At 38.7% G+C, this 24,678-nt stretch overlaps 1 protein-coding gene across 22 annotated transcripts in view; it reads right to left on the reverse strand.

The window, feature by feature from the left end:
- The window catches only part of LOC126470108 (ensconsin-like), a 406,217-nt gene that overhangs the window by 79,148 nt on the left and 302,391 nt on the right, over positions 1–24,678 (reverse strand). For all 22 annotated transcript variants that reach the window (XM_050097707.1, XM_050097706.1, XM_050097699.1 and 19 more), the window contains one exon: positions 14,554–14,681. In XM_050097707.1, the coding sequence (XP_049953664.1) occupies positions 14,554–14,681 (128 nt within the window). The remainder of the gene's footprint in view (positions 1–14,553; positions 14,682–24,678) is intronic.

Raw genomic sequence — 24,678 nt, forward strand, 5'->3', positions numbered from 1 at the left:
TAATTGTAGCAGCAATATCTATTATGTTTCAATTAGTCAACAACTTTCACATTTTGCAGTAATGAGAAAAATTATCAAACAGAATATGAACACACCTTTTATGTTATTTTACATTTTCCTAACCATTCCAAATCTAATGATCGACAAAATACTATATATGTCCAACCAAAGATGTACATGAACTTATATCCCATAGTATAATATAACCAAGAAACAGCACTATTACAATTTACTACCTATGATTTGCTTTTGCCTAGTAGTTGGGTCTGTATCAAAGAAAACTCATTGTTTAATATGTGCAATGTTCAGCAACTGACCACCCAGATGAACCAAGGGGGCTACCAACAGTGTCTTCTCAATGACTGTTCAGCAAATGCTGCTGTGTACAGGCTTCTGCAGGAGGTGCCCAGTTCACGCATCCATGCTGGCTGCTGTTCATCAGTGACAAAGGCTGGAATTTCCAAGACAATTGGACATCCACTGAGTGGTGACAGGTGGCCTTTTCAGATGAACCATGTCTTACGCTCCATCGGAAAGATGGTCATTGGTGTGTACAGCATGGAACGTCTGAAAGCAAACACCCTGCAACAATTATCGGAATGTTCCAAGCCAGAGGATGGAATGTTATGGTCTTGGGAAGTTTTTCGTGGCATTCCGTGAGTGATATCATCATTCTGGAAGGCATAATGGATCAACACAAGTATCCATGTAGCCTTGGGGACCATTTTCATCTCTGCATGCAGCTGGTTTGGCCACCAAACTCCCCCGATTTAAACTCAATTGAGAATCTGTGGGTCCACCTCGATTGGGCTGTACACATCACGGATCCTCGACTGAGTAACCTAGCACAGCTGGCTATGGCACTGGAGTCAGCATAGCGCCACATCCCTGTTGGTACCTTCCAGAACCTCACCGACTGTCTTCCTGCATGTCTTGCAGTGATCTGCACTGCGAGAGGTTGTTACTGAAACCAGTTGACAGGTGATCACATTAATGTGACTGGACAGTGTATGTACATAGACAGTTAGTGCCACTTCATTTCTGGAGGTTTCTCCACATCTAAATATTAATATTTCTGCTAACAACTAACAAGGGAACCTCCTCATCGCACCCCCCTCAGGTTTAGATATAAGTTGTGCACTGGATAGGCCTTGAAAAACTGAACACAGATCAATCGAGAAAACAGGAAGAAGTTGTATGGAACTATGAAAAAAATTAGTAAAACAGACAAACTGAGTAGTCCATGCGCAAGATAGGCAACATCAAGGAGAATGTAAGCTCAGGAGTGCCGTGGTCCCGTGGTTAGAGTGAGTAACTGCGGTACGAGAGGTCCTTGGTTCAAGTCTTCCCTCAACTGAAAATTTTACTTTCTTTATTTTCGCAAAGATATGATCTGTCCGTTCGTTCATTGATGTCTCTGTTCACTGTAATAAATTTAGTGCCTGTGTTTTGCGACCGCACCGCAAAACCGTGCGATTAGTAGACGAAAGGACGTGCCTCTCCAGTGGGAACCGAAAACATTTGATCGCAAGGTCATAGGTCAACCGATTCCTCCACAGGAAGACACGTCTGATATATCCTATACGACACTGGTGACGGCACGTGCGTCACATGACAGGAATATGTTGTCGACCCACCTAACTTGTACACTTAGCGAATGGGTTAAAAGATTCTTCTACCTTGCCCGATTTAGGTTTTCTTGTGGATGTGATAATCGCTCCCACAAAAGTGATGAAAACATAAGAGTTTGACACATAAACTGAAAATAAAAAACTAAATTTTTCACTCGAGGGAAGACTTGAACCTAGGATCACTTGTTCAGTAGCTGCTCTCGCTAACCACGGGACCACGGCGCTCCTACACGTTCGTTCGCCTTGATGTTGCATATCTTCGCATGGACTACTCAGTTTGTATATTTTACTAATTTTTTTCATAGTTCCACACAACTTCTTTCTGTTTTCTCGATTGATCTGTGTTCAGTTTTTCAAGGCCTATCCACTGTACCAACTTATAACTAAATCTGAGGGGGGTGCGATGGGGAGGTTCCCTTGTAAGAACATGCAAGTATCACAGATGCTGAAGACACTCAAATTACAGGTCTGTGACTTTCACAACTGTCCATGAACCATGTGGAACCATGGAATGTCATGTTGCAATGAAACATCTGCAGGCTACAATTAATATCGTTTTGATTTAATTATAACACAAATATGATTTTTTATGTTTCAGTATAATGCACTGTAACAGGAAGCAGCAGAAATGGTGGCTGGAGGGGCAACTCTCCCACTAGAGTTCTCACCTTACTCCTAAGTCATCAAAGATAGCATGAATGATATGCAGAGTTGCAACATTAACCATGTTAAAGGCAGAAACTTCATAGTTGTTACTTTTTATGATGCTATCTGGATTATATCTGTGGCATAAATGATGCTGTGGCAACAGAATGTGCTTGGAATCATGGACCAAGATGGACTAAGCCAAAAGCTTATCAATGGCACTTAGAAAAGGGAAGACTAGGTACGGGAGGACTGGTCTATACCTCACAGCTGCCACTTTTGCTGCTCCGTATTCTATGACAGCATTTTGTTCCATCACGTAGTAATCCAAGAAGACACTTTTCATCCCAATAGAGGGTCAAGCATACTCTCCTCACATAAAATTATAATTCCTCAGTAGTAGACACAGGTTTTGTTACCAATGAACCTTATAAGAAAGACATCACCTTCTTGTTCCACACAATACAGAAGGTGTTCACACTAATCAACACATGATTGTTTCAATTTGGAGGTTACCTGCCAGGAAACCCATCTGGCACACATACTGTAAAATTGGAAAAAAATCATGCACAATGTTGTATGCTGAATCATGACTAACATTTACAGTCACTACAATGTTATCTAATGTCAATACGCAGTTTACCAACAGAATGACTTGTTAGCAACTTCATGTGCCTGACCTGTAAGAGAAGTATCAACCAGTAATATCGCAACACGTATGAACTTGCAACTCCATTTATAGACTCTCTGCTGTGACAAACATGTATCACTACACTGGAGATCCAGGCAGCAATGAATTTCAATAGATTTAACTCCCTTACTGCCTAGAACTAAACAACTGGATGCTTTTGATCTGTGGTGTAAATTGCTAGTAGGGTAGCTATCTTTAAATAGTTTCTCTGCTGGGGTATATGCATCTGCATAATACTGCCCTCTTGGGCACATACAGCATACTCTTAGAAACATGCATACCAACTAAAGGCTATAGATATCATTTTTCACTTTTTAATATACATTTACAGATTTAGCTTGACACTCCCTTTTACACAAGACATTCCATCCTGTATTTTACATTAATGTAATGATAACATATGAAAACTTCTTTTCATTTTAGTATGACATTCTTCATTACAGTTTCTAGAGGTGCTAAGGACTGCTGCCATGTTAACAGAGTGGACTAGGGCAATCAGAGGCTATCATCTGGGCTAAGTTGAGAGGTGGTGCCACTACTTTCACAATGACCCATGAGAAACTATAAACATTGATTGCCAATTCAAGCATGGATTCATCAAACAATACTAGATGATAAACACAAGCAGGTCCTACCTGGAACATTTAAATGGTCTCACTTGTGGAAAAAAATGGAGATAAGATAGAAGAATTTGTGCATACAATGAGATAGATTAATGTGTATGTATACAATCTTAGAAGCAATGATTACACTGTGAGTGTCCATGGGGCGAAACAATGTGCCCTAGCTTCATTTCTCAGGTGGTGAGTTGCCAGCAGAATGTTCATGTAAGGTCAAGGCTAAGGTTCCAAAAAACATTACAAAAGCAGTGTGTACAGCTTCTGTATTGGAAGAAACTGACCCAACTCTCCATTAGAGCACTGCATCCACATGACAAAACGATGTGAGTAGCGCTTGTTACCCATTGCACGTGTTGCAGAAGCATGTGCCCAGCAGTTTCCTAACACGGTTTCATTTGGCATCATGCAGTGCTCATTCACTGAATGAGGGGCAACAGGCACATGGCCCTGTCATGTGGAAAAGGAAACATGGACTCCATATAGCTTAGTCACAACATAGTGGCACTAATGAGCCTGTCAAGCAACAGAACGCATTTAGAATTAGAATTTCTCTTTAGATGCCAGCTTTCCATTTTACTATGCCGAAAGTGAATGCTTTATACCTGGGGTTCATCAAGTATTACCACAGTGACTCAGTATGATTATGTGCAAGTGAACATAAAGTGATAATCGAATACTGAATGTTACTGAAGGTCATGGAATTAGCTGTGGAAGTCTACATTTGTGTCAATGAATGTTGATGAAACATTGTTTGCATTCTGTCTGCAGCTAAAACCACACAGACATTAAGACATATTTTGAGCAGAGCAAGTGAAAAAGATTAATTATGGCAAGTGTAACAACTGATTATAAATGCCTATTCTGTTTATAATAAACAAAATAGTTACAATCCAGCTACACTGTAAGTTCTTGCGGGTAAATTGAGTAAATGAACTAATAGGACTCATTCCAGTTAATATTATCAACTGGAATGAACACAGAGAGGAAGAAGGCACAAGGTGCTGTGGTTAGCAGAGATGGGCCTTATTTGATTAAATTTCTATCTGGATAATTATTCAAATAAGTAAATCATTCAAACAAATTTATTCATGAATAAATTATTTGTAACTTACATAATGAATAATGTAAAATGCCACTGTATTTTCTGCATTTACTTCTTGTATAGATATCTATTACCAGTGTTGGTTCCTTTGGCTCAGTGGAGTTTCTATTTGATAAATAACTTGTTAATGGTTTGTACAGAAATGTACCTCAGTGGGTCATGTTTTCTTTTGAGAAAATTTCAAGAGACAATTGAAGACTTTTTTCACCTTTCTACACCAACTGCACTTACTGCAGCAATGTCTTACACATAATTTAGAGACAAATAGTTAACCTGCATTGCTGCTCATGACCCAGGGAGGATTACAACAAGCTACAGAAATGTCGAAGAAATCAGATCAGGAGTTTCAAATGATCTTATGTAGTAAAAAGAAATTTTTATTTTGAACGTGATGTGGGAAGAGAAGCTAAGGTGGAACTACAATGGATCATTTGCTAAGGACTACAGCGGAATAGATGGCATCTCAATTTTTGCTGAAGATAGTGGTGATTCGTATCGCTCTCCTGAAATAAAGACAATGTCAGGATACGTCATGTACCAATATCCTTTATACATAATAGATGTGTAGAACATATTTTCTTTAGTATGTCATGAGGGTGAATCTTCGAAAGTAATATAAATTTTTTGATGAGATGTTTGGAAAAAAAGAGTTCTTCTGAAAACTAATTTAAAAGCAGCAGAAAGTAAATTTTCTTAATACATGACAAAACATTAGAGCAATAAATATAATTCAATTTCAAATTTATCTATTGTTTGTAACGTTTTCTATTCACAGACAAGAAATAAATTTTTTATTAATGTAAATGAATAATATTCTGAGTAAATATTTTTATTTGTTATTTGCAAATAACAAATAATCTGTATTCACCACTTTGTCATTTGAATAAAAGTTGCCCAACTCTGATAAGAGAAGCATATTGCACATGCGCACACTGCAGATTCGCAACCTATTTGCAAGTGAGTGCAAGCACGTCATATCTTCGTGGCTGAGGACAAACCCAAGACATCAGCATGACCACTGACAAGCACCCACATGTTTGTGTTATTAGGTGAGGAAGCATCAGCCATTTTCAGTAACTTCTGCCAACATTCATGAGGTGCATCTACATCCATTTCATATTGCTTTGCAACGTTACGCCCAGATATTTAAGCAACCTGGCTGTGTCAAGCAGGACACTAGTAATACTGTACCTGAACATTACAGGTTTGTTCTTCCTACTCATCTGCATTAACTTACATTTTTCCACATTTAGAGCTAGCTGCCATTCATCACACCATTAACAATTTTGTCTAAATTGTCTTGTATCTTCCTACAGTCTCACAACTTCGACCGCTTACCATACACCACAGTGTCATCAGCAAACTACAGCAGATTGCTGCCCACGCTGTCCACCAAATCATTTATGTATATAGAGGACAACAGCAGTCCTATCACACATCTGTGGGGCACTCTTAACAATACCTTTGTCTCCGATGAACACTCACTGTCGAGGGCAACATAGTGGGTTCTATTACTTAAGAAGTCTTCAAGCCACTCACAAATCTGTGAACTTATTCCATATGCCCATACCTTCATTAACAGCCTGCAATGGGACACCATGTCAAATGCTTTCCAGAAATCTAGAAATATGGAATCTGGTTAGTGCCTTTCATCAATAGTTCACAGTATATCGTGTGAGAAAAGGGCAAGCTGAGTTTTGCACGAGTGATGTTTTCTAAAACCATGCTGATCTGTGGACATATGCTTTTCAGTATCAAGAAAGTTTAATATATTAAAACTGAGAATATGTTCAAGGATTCTGTAGCAAACTGAAGTTAGGGACATTGGTCTGAAATAGTGTGGATCCATTCTCTTGCTGTTCTATATAATACTGGAGTAACCTGCACTGTTTTCCAGTCACTTGGGACTCTGTGATGTCAGAGATTCATGATACATGCAGGCTACATAAGGGGCTAATGCCATAGAGTACTCTTTGTAAAACCGAATTGGGATTCCATCCGGACCTGGGGCCCTATTCTGTATCGTTCATACCGATCGGTGTAGTAGGTTAGTCTCAGCAGTGGCGTCATTTTTGGTTCTTTATCCAAATATCCTATTCAGTAAGCTTCTGAGTCCTGTTACTGAATGATGCTCCCACTGAATTTACGACAGTTGTACCGAGACGTTTTGGATTTTGGTGTGGCCCTGTCGATCGGTGAGCTGTGGTTTATGTACACCTATAATTTGTTACTTTAAACATATTTAGCGGTTTTAGCTTTGGATTTGGTGACTGTGTTACTAAACAATCACCATAGGACACATCCGGTTGGAAAGTGAGCTCATAATAGACTAATTTCCTTTGTTAGAAATATGGTTAGGTTAGGTTGTTACTGTGAATGATTACATCCAAAAAAAGAACGTTTTTGGTCAATATTCTCTCAAAATACGTGTTATTTTTATGCAAATAAGAGTTTAAAGATCATTAAATATCAAGACATCGGCTCTGCTTACGTATATTACATGAGTGTGAACTGAAGTTACTAGTGACTTTGTGTACTGGTTTAGTTAGTAATTATCGAAACATGTTTACAACTTTCAAGTAACAATGGAAAGTAATTATGTGAAGCCTGATATTGGAAACTTTACAAACTATCACACATTTATGACTTGTGCAGCACCATTTGGCAATGATATCAGCCTACGTTCCTCTCCACAATAGTATAAGAATTGAGCATTACGTTCCTGTTGTTTGGTGTGGCCAAGTGGTTAGCTCGCGGGAATGCGATACGAAAGGACACGGGTTCACACATGGGTGGGTACATAAGTTGTTTTTTTTCTTTTTCTCTTCATATATGCAACACGTTCTGAAACATTGTTATTCGTGTAAGTTAATATTTTTCTGCAGTATTCGTTATTACTTACATGTAAGAGCGCACTTCCTCAGTAATGATTTCACAATTTATGTGTGTTTAAAAAATGAAATATGAAATTGCTGGAAATGAAATTGCTGTGAGTGAAACAACCAACAGTGACCTTTATATTTTTTCTTGTCAGAAATAATTCACCATTTTTTTCCGAATATGTAGCAGTTTCTGCGTATGTGGTTAAACAGGAATCTAAGAGCACAACTTAAATTACTGGGACTGTAACGAGCAGCAGTCATCTTCATAATCTTGCTTGTCACAAGTAAAATCTGCGATTGAATCCTCAATAACAGTAGGCAGAAATGAAAGATCTCCATCGTAATATTTTTAGACTGTAGCACCATATACGAAACATTTTCATTCATGAGATGCATGTTATAAACTACGATGAACTGCAGGAGCTCTCGAAAATGCGTTTTTTCAGTTTTGTTTTTAAGACCCAAATCGTTGACGTATCATATAGAGAAGTGGGCTACTTAATCATTTGGATCTTTAGGATCGAGTTATAACCACATTCTGTTTATCTTCTTATTCTTTGAAACTCTCAGAATCAATTTTTCGAGTGTTTTTGTAGATATATTAGTACAATGTGGTGCTACACACTATTCCTAACTCATTTTACAAAATGTAAAATCCAAAACATGATGTCAGTGTGAATGAGAATAAGATGACATAATGCAGCATTTACGACAATCTGCAGAATACAGTCAAATATGCTATCGTTATTATGCACGCATGGAAACATGCGGTCAGGGAAACTGTAAAAATTTCTATGCATTTCAGCTGAGAATGATGGAAATGGATATACCTCACCTGATACTGTTAAGGAGGCAAGAGCAATGAAGGCGGGCATGTCAGCTCGATGGAATGCAGCGTCATGCATTACGGCAACATAAACGCAATTTTTGGTACTTCGAAGAATAGTGCGCCTGTGTTGTCTGCTAGCCGCTTTGTGTTCATGGCACTGTGCAAGCTGCAGTGCGCATGCATGGATCTGCGGCTGCTTGGTTTTGATTGGCTTGCACGAAGCGATCCGACAACAGCACTTCAGTTCTCTAGACCCAAACGGTATCGCTTCTGAAATGCATACTAAATAATACAGGGGCTCCAATTAGAGTACTAGACCATTTGGTGCTCTCGAATACCGAAATGATCAGCACAATGGCGGAAAGATACAGAATAGGCACCCTGATGACTTATTTTCATCTGTGCTCTCTCTTGCACACTGCCGCTGCACGCTATCCATGTGGACAGGCCACGTGCTTGCAGGGCTCTACTCTCCAGCACAAAGGAATGAAAATGGAAATTTCATGCTGCATATGCAAATGAACAGAGCATGCATGAATAGAAGCATTTGTGCATGTGTGAAGCAGATGAATGATTTGGCTATCGGACGTGTCATGCTGGGAGTAGATCCTCTCAGTGAACATGAAAAGGAATGGTTTGCAAGCAATAGGGCAACATGAAACGAAAATAGAGACACCCTAGCTAGTGGATGGCACTTCCAATAAACACAACTATTGGGGACCAATACATGGATAGAGTGGCAAAAATATGCCTTGCCAGAAGGATGGAGGGTGAGGCAAGTTTCTATTGAGCATGGGGCCAAGTTTTGGTGTTCTACTGTGAAATGCATGAGCCTGAGAAGTTAGGCTTGCTGTGATGATAGTTGCAATCGATTTGTAGCAGCACAGCTAAAATAACAGGTTCTGCGCATGTACATTTTGAAATAGATGAAGTAATTTTCTCGTGGGACTGGAAATATTGCCCAAGAGAGGCAATGCCACTGTTAGGATGAATTTCATGATGATGGGATGGATTTCATGATGACATACTGAAATTGAATTTGAAGTAATTGGATGGGTGACAATTTCAGTAAGGCCACGCAGCTGAAGAACCCACACCATCACAAGATGCACACAAGGAGCACAGTATCTTCAAACTGAAACTCATGACACCATTCCATAAGGTGCAAGAAGGATACTCTGCCAGTAGACATGCAGTTTTTAGTGGAGTCACAACCAGATAATGGCGGTGTGGATAAAATTCAGTTTCCTAAACCAGAATTTGGCCCTTAACAGGGAAGGAGAGAATGGTCACTTGGTTCCAATCGGTATAAACAACTTTAGTAGCGAGAGACTGAAGCTACTTGGCAAGGCACCTAAGAAATTACAGGCTGCAAAATTCACTCTGACCCAAAAAAAGTGTGACTTTGGATTAAACATGCTCAAGTATCTGTGACAAATTGTCAGCAATGACAAGATTCATCTGGATGCAAGAGTAGAAGAGAGAACGTACAAATTCCTTGCGCTGACATCAGTGAAGGAATTGCAGTCATTCCTACTGTTAGCACACAACAACACAATGGCATTAGTCTCATTCATTTGATCCAATATGTGCATAACTCTTATGTAAAAGACACTGTCACCAGGCTATCAGAAGGTGAATCTTCTCTTCCACTGAGGTAACAATCCTACATATCATGGAAATTGCTGTATATATTCACCATCAGAAACCTTTCATGATTCAGCCTCCTCCCACTTAGATAACTTTACCCATCACTCTGGGCTTCAAAAAACGATAGCAACACAGTACAGTCTTATCAGGAATGAACTTGCACCTGCATCATCCTGATGCAGCTTTCGTATAAATAATACATGTATTACACACTTTTATTGTTACTTGTATCTCAATCACCTGAAAATTTTAGAGAAATGATTTTTTTTCTTCTGGGAAGGGAGTGTAACAGCTCAAAACCTGACTGGTCATTGAAATACTCTAATGCCAGACGGCACACTTGGTTTGGAGTTCAAAGCAAATGTGAGCATCTAGTTGTTTCACCACCTCTGCAAAGCTGCAATAAGGCTACCTGGAGATGTGGCAGCAAAACTGTCAATGATCGTAGGTCAGCAGAACTGCTGGCAATGCATGCCAGTCAACAGACAGTCATTACCTCATCTAGCCCACAAGATGAGTGGCTGACATTACAGACAGCGCACTTGCATTTACTATTTTGCTAAACAGCAAAACAATTTTAACTAGGAGGCCAATAAATACTATCACCTCTGGCAGCAGAGGAAATTAGGATGGCAGGATTAAGTAATCAGCTCCAGTCGCTAGCCTGGCCTCACCTGAAGAAATGTCAACTGCCACACTGCTGATAAACTTGTCATCTCTGCCACCAGATAGATTGAGCAGCAATCTGCGATTATTTGCCGATGGCGCTATAGCATATGGGAAAGTATTGTCATTAGAGTGATTGCAGAAGGAAATAGGATGACTTAGACAGAATTTCTGTTTGGTGAGATGAATGGCAACTTGCTTTAAGTGTAGAAAAATGTAAGTAAATGCAAATAAGTAAGAAAAGATATCCTGTAATGTTCAAATAGAGTATCAGTTGTGTGCTGCCTGACACAGTCATGAAGATTAAATACCTGGACATAATGTTGCAAAGCGATATGAAATGGTACGAACAAGTCAGGACAGTAATAGGGAAGGTGAATGGTAGACTTTGGTTTATTAGGAGGACTTTAGGAAAGTATAGCTCATTTATAAAGGAGACCACATATATAACGCTATTGTGTCCCATTCTTGAGAACTGCACAAGTGTTCGGGATCTCCACCAGGTAGAATTAAAGGAAGAAATCAAAGTAATTCAGAGTTACGCTGTTATGTTTGTTATCAGTAAATCTGATCAACACATGATTACTTCAGGGATGCTTCATGAACTCCAGCTGGAACTCCTGGAGGGATGTTGTTTTTGTGAATCACTACTGAGAAAATTTAGAGAACTGGCATTTACAGCTGAATGCAGAATGACTATCGCCACCAACATGCATTTTGCGTATGGGCCATGAAGATGAGTTAGAGAAATCACACTTTTATGGAGGCGTATAGGCAGTCACTTTTCCCTAACTCCATTTATGAATGGAGCGGGAAGGAAATGACTAGTAGTGGTATAAGGTATCCTTTGCCATGCACCATATGGTGGTTTGCTATGTATGTACAGGTAGATGTAGATCTAGATGTAGAATCCCTTCATTGCCACCTCAATAGGTCCATTACCGTCATTTCCCTGTATTGGGGCTTTTAATATGGAAACTTTTAGTCCACACTATCATTTGGCAATCATATAATAAAGTTCTTGGGAATTTACTCAGTGCCTGGTTACTTAATTGTTTTGCTACTGCCTATCCTGTCTACAAATTAGTCACCTACTCCTCCTTGGATGCAACCCAAGATCCATCAGTAATCGGATCCTACATTCATATGGTCCCAGCAATGTAGTCATCCTGATTTCAATCTGTCTCATGCTGGATCTGCAAAAGTACTCAATTTCTGCCATTAGTCTATACCAATACGGATCATGATTCATTGAAGCGGGTCATCTTTATTAGCCTGCAGCAATATGTGTAATGATTAATCAAAAAAGGTGATCTTTAACTGTTATTTGATCTTTCAATGGCTGTGCTGCTGTGCATGCCCTGTGAGGTAGTAGTGTCTGTGTGCCCTACAGAAAGAAAGTGATTCTGGTTTTTGCTGTCCAGCACAGAATAGGTAGATTATTTATTGCACTGTTGACTGCCTTCTACTGTTACACCAACAACACATAGATGTCCACAGAGTTTGACACTGGCATCTTGTGACAAACCAAATTCTCACACACATCAGCAACCCATAAATCAAATGTTCGTGGGTGTAATGTGTGCTTACAGAGATATAGCCCTCATTTTCAAGTTGGATATGAACTCTTGCTCACAGAAGTATAACATTAGTCTGTTCCAGAATATTTTAACTTATTCTGTAATGACATGTAATGAGTTTTCTTATGTCTAATTAGCTCCTGTGTCTGAGATAGCATGGATTTCAGAACCAAATGCTATGGGAAAGCCAGTCTGGTCTTTTCATTCACAAGACCCACAAGGCTATACAAGGATCAGACAAAATAATGGAAACATTGCAAGAAATGTGTGCCTGAACATTAATGAAGCAATGCAGGTTGCACTGTAGTATTTGATCACAAACTGCACCTGTGCAATGTTATCAATACATTACAAGTGTCAATCATGGTCAGAACAGAGTTCTATATAGTTGTGAGTGTATTATGTGAGTGATAAACAAATTTGAAAATGGGCAAGTTGTTGGTGCTCATATGGAGGGTGCATCCATAATCGAGGGAGTCAAAGTATTTGGTATTTCAAGAGGCACCATATCACAGACTTACATCACATACAGGGAAAATGGAAAAACATCACCTGCTAAGTCACAACATGGACACAACTGTGTGTCGTGTGATAGTGATCGGTGGTCATTGAAGAGAATTGTGATAAAAAAGAAGAGGACAACAGCTGCAAACGTCACTACAGACCTGAATAACGCATTCATGAACCCTATTGGCAACAAAACAACACAATGGGAGCTCCATAACAAGGGATTCACAGGACAAGCTAGAATTCCAAAATGGCACATCAGTGATGCAAATGCCTGTAGCTAGAAAATGTGGTGCCACAGACATAAAGCCTGGACTATGGAGCAACGGAAGGCAGTTAATTGGTCAGATGAATCTCAATGCACACTGTTTCCATCTTCTATGCGAGTTTACATTCCAAGAGTGAAAAATGGTGGTGGTGGGGGGAGGGGGGGGGGGGGGTTAAATGATGATTTGGACTGCCATATTGTGGTATTTCATGGGCCCCATGGGTACTCTGCAAGGGTGTATTACCACTATTTTGGCTGAACAGGTCCATCTCACAGTTAATATTTGTCCCCTAATGGTGATGCTCTTTTCCAAGACAACAGGGCCCCTGTTCATACAACCTGCATACTACAGGGCTGGTTTTATGAGCATGAGGATCAACTGTCACAGCTCCCCTGGCCACCACAGCCACCAGATCTTAACATTATTGAGCCTTTGTGGTCCACTTTGGAAAGTAGGGCACGTGATTGCTATCCACCTCTATCATCATTACCTGAACTTGCCACTGTTTTGCAGAAAAAATGGTGTAAGATCTCCTTGAAAATAACACAGGACTGGAAGCTGTTTGAATGCCAACTGTTTTCTTAAACTGTATTAGGCATGTTAATGTGCTGTGTTTTTGGTGTTTCCATATTTTTGTCCAACCCCATATTTATAGTTCCATAATATCCATTACTCAATACAGTAGGCACTAATGGCATATGTATTTAGATATAAGAACCCCCCAAACAAATGGCTGAACCACGTAAAGGCCAATGACAGAGTGTAACTCACTTGAGGAGTCCTGGGATGGTGTAGCTTCTGCTTACAGGACTTCACTGTACCTCATCAGTAATGAATATTTGTTTAGAATTTGTATCAGGTATGATTAACTGATGAAATTCAAAATGTTCAAAGAGAACACAAAATAGAATGTTCATACAAATATATGGGCACCATTAACAATATTATAATGTAATCTGAAACTACATTTCTTGTTTCATTTTGTAAATTCACTATGTCAAACAAAAAGTACTTCAAAAGAAAAGGAAAAGAGCGAAGGGAAGCCCGAGGGTATGCTAAATAGAAACTGAACACATGAGGGTGGACATCAGATGTGAAAAGAGAACTTAAAAGTACAAAAGATGTAGTATGATTAAAAGAGAATGGAAGATCATGTGCTTTATTACTAGGGCAGAGAAGTAATTGTGATGATAATGATGATGAAAATGAAATGATTGTCATGCAAACAGTAAATTAAATAACATATTTTAAATGCTATTCTCATTAAAATTACCAACGAAATATCCAATACTTTACATTCATTGTGTATCTCTGACATCAACCAATAACCTGTTTTAATTTTCCTCAATAATTATGGAACCTAATACTATGTGTTAGACACTCGGAACATATTGAATACCTGAAAATGTAAAATCATTGTAAATGTACACTATCTTAAGCAACTACGTAGATTATTGTACTGTTTCCCCAGCATAGCTTACCTCCTTGTACCCCAAAATGAACCACCGGTGTCGGCTGGTTCCAGCATTCGTGGTGTTGAACTACCAAAAGCAAATACTGCAGAACTTCGTTCATTTTTCCTCTTCGAGTCTATGCGAGCTTCACGTTCCTGAAAAGGAAAGTAAACTTATTGATTAGGAAACCATAAATTTAACCAGAGGGGATACAGTTACATTATCAAATAGAAGCTAGTTCCCATAACTTGTATCATTTCAGGCAGGGGGGTTACCTTCATAGTCTCAGATGTTATTGAATTTAGCATATGTTAAAATTCAGGAGTTAGTAAGAAACATGTAATTTTTTTTTTTTTTTTCGTTTTCTCCAAAAAAAATCCTGCCCCGAGATACACGCCTCCAAAGATGACACTGCGAACACCATTTTGAAGATGCGAATTTCAGAAAATTCTTCTCTGTAACAGTTCTAGATATTTTGTTAGAGTATTTTTATTTGAAAGATAATTGCTTTATGATTACAATGGTACCCTCTGTTTGGACCTATCTGACAAAGTTCTTTTACTGTCACCTTTTGAAATTTTTTCAAAAATGCCAATCCAGAGAAGTTAGATTTTTTCTCTGTTGATTAGTACCATGTAGTACAATATTCTCTGTAAAGCAGAGCTTCCACTTTTGAGTTGGACAGATTTTATTTTTAAACATATATTTTTTTTTTTATCTTTCAAGGGTAATGTAAGTCTTCGCTGAAGTTGTTTCTTACTAATTTCTTTGTTACAATGTTTATTTCTATTGTCTTTGTTGCAGTTATTTCTTATCACTTTCTTTGCTGCAGTTATTTCTTTTCACTTTCACTGCTGCAGGTATTTCTTGCACTTTGTTGTAGTTTCTTGTCAGTTTCTTTGTTGTGGTTTCTGTATTGTAGTTGTTCAGTGCTAATTTGTTTACTGAAGAGGCTTCTAAGAAATCTGAGACCATCCAGTGAGTTCTGTGTTTTTATGAGGAATCTGCCAGTTGACACAGTTCCAACGTGTTTTGTGAAAAGGACTGTTTGAAATGTCTTCTGACTGGGGCCACAGGAGAGTGAAGTGTGCTGACTATTTGCATATCCATAAAAGAGTGATATATAAGACAAACAAAAAAACAGACTTTGTTCAGTTTGGGAATAAGTGTTCTCATTTGAAGACTCTGTTTCAAAATGAAGATGTTTCCAGTGACGACTTTTTGTGTTCTAAATGTTTTGACAGAATAACAACAATGATAGTATCTGAACAAGGTGAAGCCTCCCATGGTGCAGATGATGCAGATTTTGCATCAGTAGAGGAAGAATTAAATACCCTGAATCAGTCAACTACAGAGGTAGGTGTTAGTCCTGTTAAGAAACTGTGGTCAGTGAAGTTGAGTCATAAGCTCTAAACATCAAGAAAGCACAGAGAAATTACTAAAGCTATGGATGAATACACTACAGCAAAACTGACCACACTCTTCAAAGTAGAAATTCCATCTTCAGAAGAAAATAAACCAAAGCAATCGTGCACCCTACAGTGAAAAGGTGCAAGTTTTAACTATTATTCCAGAGACATTTTCAAAGGAAACAATTTTCAACCATGTTCCATCAGTATCAAAGTATATGGTAGACAAATCAAGAAATGTAAGGTCTGTAAAAGGAGTCTTTGGAAGACCACATTCCTATTAGGGTCATCCTGTAGAAGCAGCTCAAGTTCAAATAGTGCAGTCATTTTATCTGGAAGATAAATGGGACTGTTCTCACCAGAGCACCAACACAAAAGACACTGTAACTGTAAGAGTTGAAGGTCAAAAAGTTGTGAAAGTCAAGAGGTACACGACTTGCAGTATTAAAGAAACTTTAGCAATTTGTAAGAGCAACTATACAACTTCACATATTGGAAGATCAAAATTTTATGCGCTACGACCTAAGTGGGTAATTCCACACCCATCCAGAGACGTCTGTTTATGTGTGTACTGCGCGCATTTTGAACTGTGTGTGGTAACCTCGAAGAACTCATTGGAGCATGTGACACCTTGGTTTGGAGTGTGAAGTCATTAAGAGTCTGTGACATAAAGCAAGATACTCATTTACTTCAAGAATGTGGTGACTGCCCTGGAAAGGGAGGACTGTCTTTACAGACACCTGGCCTGGAAGATGTAGCAAATAGCTCTGCAGAAATTACACATGTGACAGGGGAGGAAAATAAACTAATTAAGAAAACTTTTGCCTTCGACAGTTTCACTGATGAACTTGGCAAATGGTCATTGAAAGCAGTAACACGCCAGCATCTGAAGAAATTGCATCAAAAACACATTGCAGAAGTGAATGGATGTGTACAGGCCGAACAACTATGTTTAGCGCTTCACTGTGATTTTGCTGAGTACTGGTCTGTAATTCTCCCACAAGGAGTACAAGGTTATCATTGGAGTATTGACCAGGTTTCAATTTTTACAGGAATGACATATTTTCAAAACAAGACCACAAGGGTTGCAGTTATAAGTGATGACACAAGACATGACTCAGCACATGCTTTGCCAGCAATGCGCAAAATTCCTCATCTGCAAACAGGGGCAGTCATTTTAAAAATCGTTACCAGCTGTCTGAATTAAGTCGCTTGTGCCAACTGACTGGGTATACAGTGCTACTGGTCACAGGAAGGAGCCTTGTGATGGTGTAGGAGCCATGCTGAAGCACCATGCTGCAAAACATAATCTTTTCAGACCAAATAAAGTTGTGATTCAGAATGCTAAGGATTTTAAGAGAGTCATGAAATCTTACACATCCGCAGGCCTCATTCTTTTGTCCAAAGAGGAAATCGAAGAATTCCATGAGCAGAAAAAAGGAGAATGGCCCAAACAAACTACTCCTGTGAAAGGAATTCAGGAGACACATTTTTGGACTGAAAGTGATGGGCGAACTCATATTGCACACACTTTAAAGAGCAAGAAAGAAGAAATTTCGTTCGTTTGGCCAACACTTCAGAAAAAGCAGGATAATATTCAGATTCACAACCAGAGAAGGGGGATGTCTGAGGCATGTGTGTATGACTGTGACTGGTGGATTGCAGAGATTATAGACACCAGTTATGAGTTAAACGAAATTGTAGTGAGCTTTATACTACCACATGGACCAACAGCTGGATATCAGTTTCCAGCTGAAGGACAGCAACAACGCTATCAGTGATCACTTCCTGTTCACAATGTTTTGAAGACTGTAAGTTCTCCAGTTCATATTGATTGAACAAGAAGGCATCACTCGATATCAAAGGAAGACACTGAAGCAGTGGAACACATTTTTAATTCATTGACTGGCTAATTTCAGCACTAAATAGAGTGCACAGAAGTTGTATAAATTGAAACCTTTAAGTCTTTCGACCTTTCACATACATTTTGGAACCATTTAAAATGCTTGAAAAATGAGCCTCTTACTCATCTTTCAAAACTAAAATAGGCTGGGTTTTGATTTTTATGAGCCTGTTATGTGATGATGTGGTAACAAAACAGGTTTTATGTATAGCAAAAATTTCAATTGTTTATAAAACCTGTTCAATCTGAAAGTGGAAGCTTTCCTTTTCAGGGAATATATAACTATATGGTACTAATTAACAGAAAAAAATCAAAATTTTGTGGATTGGCATTTTTGAAAAAAAAAAAAAATATATTTTTTTTTTTCCCATAAATTCCAAAAATGTTCAGAACACTATAGTACAAGAACTTTGACAGAGAAGTCCAAATGGAGGATTTCTTTGTAATCATAAAGCAATTATCTTTCAAATAAAAAAACCAACTAAATGTCCAGAACTGTTCCAGAGATACAGCATTTTACATTTTTTTCCAAAATTCGCATCTTCAAAGTGGTATGCGCAGTGTATTTTTGGAGGGCTGTATCTTGGAGCAGAAAGTTTTTTGGAGAAAACAAAAAAATACGTGTTCCTTACTTAGTCCTTCATTTTAACATATGCTAAATTCAATAACATCTGAGACTATGAAGGTAAGATTTTTTCCTGGGCTGCCTGAATTGATATGGACTATGCCAGTAATAGTTGAGAAAAATTCAGGAGTGAAGCATGAATAGACTTTGTTCTATCACTTGTATATATATATATCATGCCAGTTGTATTTGTCATATCACCTGACTTCCATGGGCTAACGTCCCACTACCCATTCCCCATCTCATTGTTCTACTCCTGTAATTTCTTTCAATCTAAAATTTGCCCATGCACACATCCACTACAAGTGAAACCCGTCATGTTATTTATCAATTGATGTGTGTTCACTGCGTGACTTTTAACACTGGAAAGACCACAATTAAGCTGACTCGATGCATGAATCAACACAGCCGCTGCTGAGCACACTACACCGAAAAGGCCATTTGGATCATTCCACCCTCCACAAGAATTCCAGAACTTCAGAGACAGAAAATATTCTCCAACATATCAAATCATCCCAGCACCATCCTCGATTTGATCACTGTTAGCGAAACCCCTCATTTGCTAACATAGTAGAATTGCATTATTTACTCAATTACTTGCCCTCTTTCTTTTATTGTCTCCTATTTCTCAACCTCCCACACCCCCCTCCCCAAATCATCCTCTCTTTTACCAATTATTTATATTTCTCAATCACCTCCTTTCACCCTTTAATCCATCTTCATTCCATTCCTTCTGTCATCTCTGAAATGAATCTGATACGGTACTTACTGATATACTATCTTTGGCCTCCTACTATTTCTCTGGCAACTTTTCCTTCGCCTTTGCCTCTCTCCATCTTCATAGGATCTGAGTGACCTGCCAATCCTCTCCCTTTTCCCAACCTTTGAATAGCCAATACCACTTTCCTCCCCTGAAGAAGGAGTGTATAAATTAGGGTTATTATCCTGTTTCTGTGCTTTTTCTCTATTTTATCTGGGTTTATCAGCAGTGTTAGGAACAGTGCCCTCTGAAGTCACAGTCTTTTATATAAAACCAGACCACCAGCTGGCTGATGCAGAGGCTAAGTCTAAGTAGTACACTTAGGTTTGATTGTATAAACATCCCGCACTGGGGTTCAATTTTGACCTTAGATTAGAAACTGATTCAGGATCCTGCTGTATTGTTTAACACTAGACCTCGATCCACTGATGGGTGGTCCAGTGTTGATCTAAGTTAACATGAAACACACTTGGCGTGTTTTCTATAGGCTGTTCGCAGCCATCCCCATTCCTGTGTGCCAAGACAGTCTCCGATGCTATAGGCAGATGCATTGGCCGCCACAACCAATAGTTGACCAGGAGAGAGTGGCGTGAGGCAATGGGCAGATTTCAGCACATTTTTTCAATTGGTTAAAAGCTACTTGCACACAGAGGTCTAGTAATAGGGCACACCTCTTTTACACAACTGACTGCGGTTAGGGCTATGTGGGATAAGAACTTGGGACAGTAATTTCTTTTGCCCAAAAACACCTGCAATTCAGATAAGCTTGTCAGGCTTGGTACGGAGTCTATTGTTGTGAAATTCTGATTAGTGGGCTTGATTCCCTCTTTGGTGAGCCAGTACCCCAAATATTCCATGTCCCAAAGGGTCATAAGAAGGTGGAGTGCCCCATGTACTAGATTTCACCAGCTCAATAACCCCAGCAGCCTGGAGTTGATTTAGTTCCTGCTTCACAGCAGCATGTAAGGTAACTGGAATTGGTCTAGCGCAGTAAAAACGATGTGTGGCGCCCCATAACATGTATCTGTTGAAATCTTCATAAATTAACAAGATATTACACACTTGAGCTTGAAGCAGATGGTGTGTATGTGAAGTGTCGTGCCATAATCAAGTAGGATTTCAGGACTTCCATGGAATTACAGAAATCTGGCAGTGGGAGTAGACTAATACAAAAGCCTGATTAGCTAATTATTTAATGTCCCACATTAATCAATCAAACTGTGTATCTATAAATGACCAAAAATTATGTTGGCATAAACAGAAAAATGCCAGTATCAACCAAATTGTGTAATTTAGTAATTTCATATGTTTTCTTACCATCAAATACAGTGCGTCATAGTAGGAATGGTCAATATTCAGGGATATGACAGGAGCAATAATTCGAAGCAAAAATGTTTAGTAAACATGGCTTCAAATTTGCATACCCTAAGAGCTATGAGTACTACTTCAACTTTGATACTGGAAACAAATCTCTTCTACTGCAAGATCTTTACTTTCCATATTTTGAGGGGTGGTAGTATGGATCAAAAGAAGAAAGAAAAATTTCCAGTTAATATGGGTTCTAAAATGCGTACCTTAAGAGCTGTGAGCTATGGGAATTTTTTTCTTGCGGTCCATACTACCTCCTCCCAAAATATGGAAAGCACAGAGATTTGTTCCATGGTATTGAAGACAATGAAGTGCTCATAGCTCTTAACATATGAATTTTAGAGCCCATGTTTACTAGACTTTTTTGCTTCAGTTGATCATTCCTGTCACATACCTGAATACTGACCATTCCTCCTGGGACAACCTGTACACAGACTACTGAAACGAGGTTGCTAGAGAATTTACGATGGAGAAGTTTCCATAAGATTTCATTACTGATTTAGGATTTAGCTGACTGTAACTTGGTCAAAGAAGAGGTAAAAAGGTGATGAAGTATTCTAGGTCTCCACTGAGACAGGAACAGAAATAAACAATTCTTCACTATACAAAGCAACCAAGTAACCACTGACACAGAACCTCTCAAGTGTGAGGTTTCAAAAGTTCAAGATGTTTACAGGATTCGATGCCCCACATATTGTCTACCATGCAACCACAATATTGGCTGCTAATGGCAACAGGTGGCTGGACTGGAGGCATCCAATGGCGAGTATAGAATGATGCTATAGAGCATAGTTGTGCTGCTTTGGCGATAAGTAACTCACAACAGTGCTAATGCTGTTGATACAAAGCACAGGAATAGCAAAAATAAACAAACCAAACATTGCATTATATCTACAACAATGATTGCCAAAGTTGAAATTTCATCAGAAAAGAACCCACAGAATTTCACAGAATGAGAAAAAAGTGGCAGATGAAATATCAGCAGTTCTTCAAGATGAGTTCGTGGAATGTACGGTGTTGTATATGCGTGACTGTGCATACAATGTACATGAAGAGTACAATGACGTCAAATTTTGCTAAATATGTAAAAGTGATACTAAAACAGGTGTTGAGCCATGTAGTTCATCATCCTTGTTGGACAGGGAGCGACAAATCCCATCTCCAGTGAAAAGGACAATCACTGTACAAGGAGTGGGGCTCGACATAATTACGTACATGGACGATCAGCCTCAGTATAAAAAGAAAAAAATATATATAAACAGATTTTGAATAAGTCTGAAGCAATACAACCGCATAGTGCATAAGAAAAACTACAGACATTCAAGGGAGGACAAGGACCATTTGTTACAAAAACTGGTGTTTGTCTGTTTCAAGCATGCCTGATACAATTTACAGGACACACATGACAGTGACCTATTACCTTACATGCATAAAATTGTGCAACTTAAATTACAGTGATTTCAAGGGAAGCAGTGGATGGTTGCATAACTTCAAATAGTGTTACAGTATTTCAAAACTTAAGATAATGAAATTTCTTACAAAGCATCAACTTGACGATGCATAGCAAACTGCGGGATCGGCCCGAAAATTTGTAGAGGAGATAAACAAACTTATCCCATTGTTCAGTAAGGAACTTGTTTTCAACTCTGACCAACTGGGATATGAATAAAAAATGCACATGAAAGGAACCCTAAAAATTAGAGGTACCAACATCAATGCATTAATGCATTCACGTACAATTATGCAGACTGTTAACCTGGATGGAAAGTTTTTTATTCTGGTGCGAGAAGTTGTGGTTGCTCTATTCCCTATGAATTTTTCTCATGTGCCATACAATTCTTTTTCATGCGAGTGATCTTGCAAGGTCAGTAGGGAATATTTACATCAGAGCAAGCAAGAATGGGAAAATGGTTGTAAGTGAACTTCAGCTATGGTGTGAGCACTGCTTTTGGCCAACAGATGGTCAAAATAACTTGCTTTTTCTTGATTCCTAGTTTGTGTATAATCATCATAATCCTTTAGCACAAACCAGATGTCCTGAAAAGTGTATCACATTGTAATTCATATCACCTGGAACCACTGAACAAATTCAGCCTCAGAATGTTTGTTTTCTCCATGCCTATAAAATATATTACTGCACTATCTGCAGCTACACCTTAAAGGATAGCCAGTTTCACGGTAAGCTCCACGACAGACTGTTTCGCATTTGTCGGCTGCATGCCATCACATTCCATCAGTTTTCATCACCCCGTTACACCAGTCTGATTCTATAAATATTCTTTAAGAGTGGATACCTAGCTGAATGTCCTGAATGGTGTGTAACACTCAAGGAGTTCAATTTCGATCTCAATTATATGAAACTTTCTGATCACTGTGGCGCATCATTTTTCATTTGGTGTTCATGGTGCTAGTTAACAGTTTGTTTTGAACATTTCTTGAATGACAACAATGTCCATTTTGTGAAGTGTAATACATACATCCCATGGAAGGTTGATCTCTGTACCTCCCAACACTCATTTTCTGACACCCTTCTGATGCACATGGTGAGTCTTTACAGCTAATATTTTTCCTGTCGTAATTGTAAACACAACACTTTCAAATGAGCCTTACTAAAGATGGAACCTGCGACCTCGCACCCAAGGGGATCCTTGTGAGTTAGTGAGCCACTGCTGCATTCATCATTCTCTCGTTGCATAGAGATGACCAAGACAGATAATTTAGAATGTAAAAAATGAGGTTAGTTGTCGCTCTTCTGAGAAACCACCTTTCTGGACACAAAAACTTAAAATTTATTAACTCAATGTCACATCTTACATGAGAATCACTCATAATATTGAATCTATAAAAGAAAATGTCAAGTGAATTTAGCACAATAGTTCTGCACCATTCCAGGAAGTAAATCGACAATCACAGAGTTACCACACATATTCTATGATGTTGCCAAGAATCAATTACACTTGTGGCAGGATGGGTAAGTTTCAAAAGACAATCTGTTTCTACTGTCTCCCAATTGAGGAGCACCACTTTCATTTCAATGATGAAACGCAGGCAGCAGCCGCCTTGACTGAGTAATGAAATACCACAAGAATATGACAATGAGTTTCAGTCCCATTTAGGTAACTATGAGGCCATGCTTCAAAATAATACATCTGAATTTTTTATTCTGTTCTTGATATCAGTTGGGATTATAGTTTTCATGCATATTACTTGGTTGACTTTCCTGCTTCGCTGTGACAAGCTGTAACCCTCTGCTGCTACAGGCCTCCAAACTGTAGCATGTAACATGGTGATGTGCAACCTAACTATGTTAGTGCGTGTGCTGTAACCAAGTTTGGAATTTGAAGTGTTTGTCCACACATGGAGCACCCTATCCTTCAGTATGACAATGCCTGACCACATGCAAGTGCTGCGGCACCTGCAACAATCCGACATCTTGGGTTCACTCCCATTGATAATCCTCTATACAGTCCCAACTAGGCTCCATCTGACTTTCACCTGTCTCCAAAACTTAAAGAACTTCACTTTGATAATGATCAAGTGATGCAAGCAGAAGTGGTGATGGTACTCCATCCACAAAGTCAAACATTATACAGTGATGGTATCAACAAGCTGATTGCTTGTTGGGAGAAATTTATTCATTGCCAGGGTGACTATGTTAAGAAATAAATCTGTAGAAATGAAGAATAAAGATGCAGAATGTTAATACTGTTTGTATTATTTAAAAAGCTGTATGAATTTTCACATAAAAAATTGGAGGCATTACTTTTCAGCACACCATTGTATGAGTTGGAGCTAAAGGGTAATTACAAATAATATTCATATGCACTCACTGCAACATGAACACCATAAATTTAAGAGCAGAAGAAATTATTCTGGTTTTGGCAGCTGCCATAATCTTTTAATTTTAAGTGAACTGTAAACTGAAAACTTTATTCTTTCACCAGATGGTATTCACTTTTTTCCTTCTTCTTCTTCTTACTCTTCTAGCATTGCTTAATATAACATAAACATTATATATACAAATATATATTGTTCTTTTAAATATTATTCACGTAAAACAGTTTTATCTTGCACAACACAGTAAACA

The sequence above is a fragment of the Schistocerca serialis genome, chromosome 3 (genome assembly GCF_023864345.2).
Source record: "Schistocerca serialis cubense isolate TAMUIC-IGC-003099 chromosome 3, iqSchSeri2.2, whole genome shotgun sequence".
In the NCBI taxonomy this organism is placed as follows: Eukaryota; Metazoa; Arthropoda; class Insecta; order Orthoptera; family Acrididae; genus Schistocerca; species Schistocerca serialis.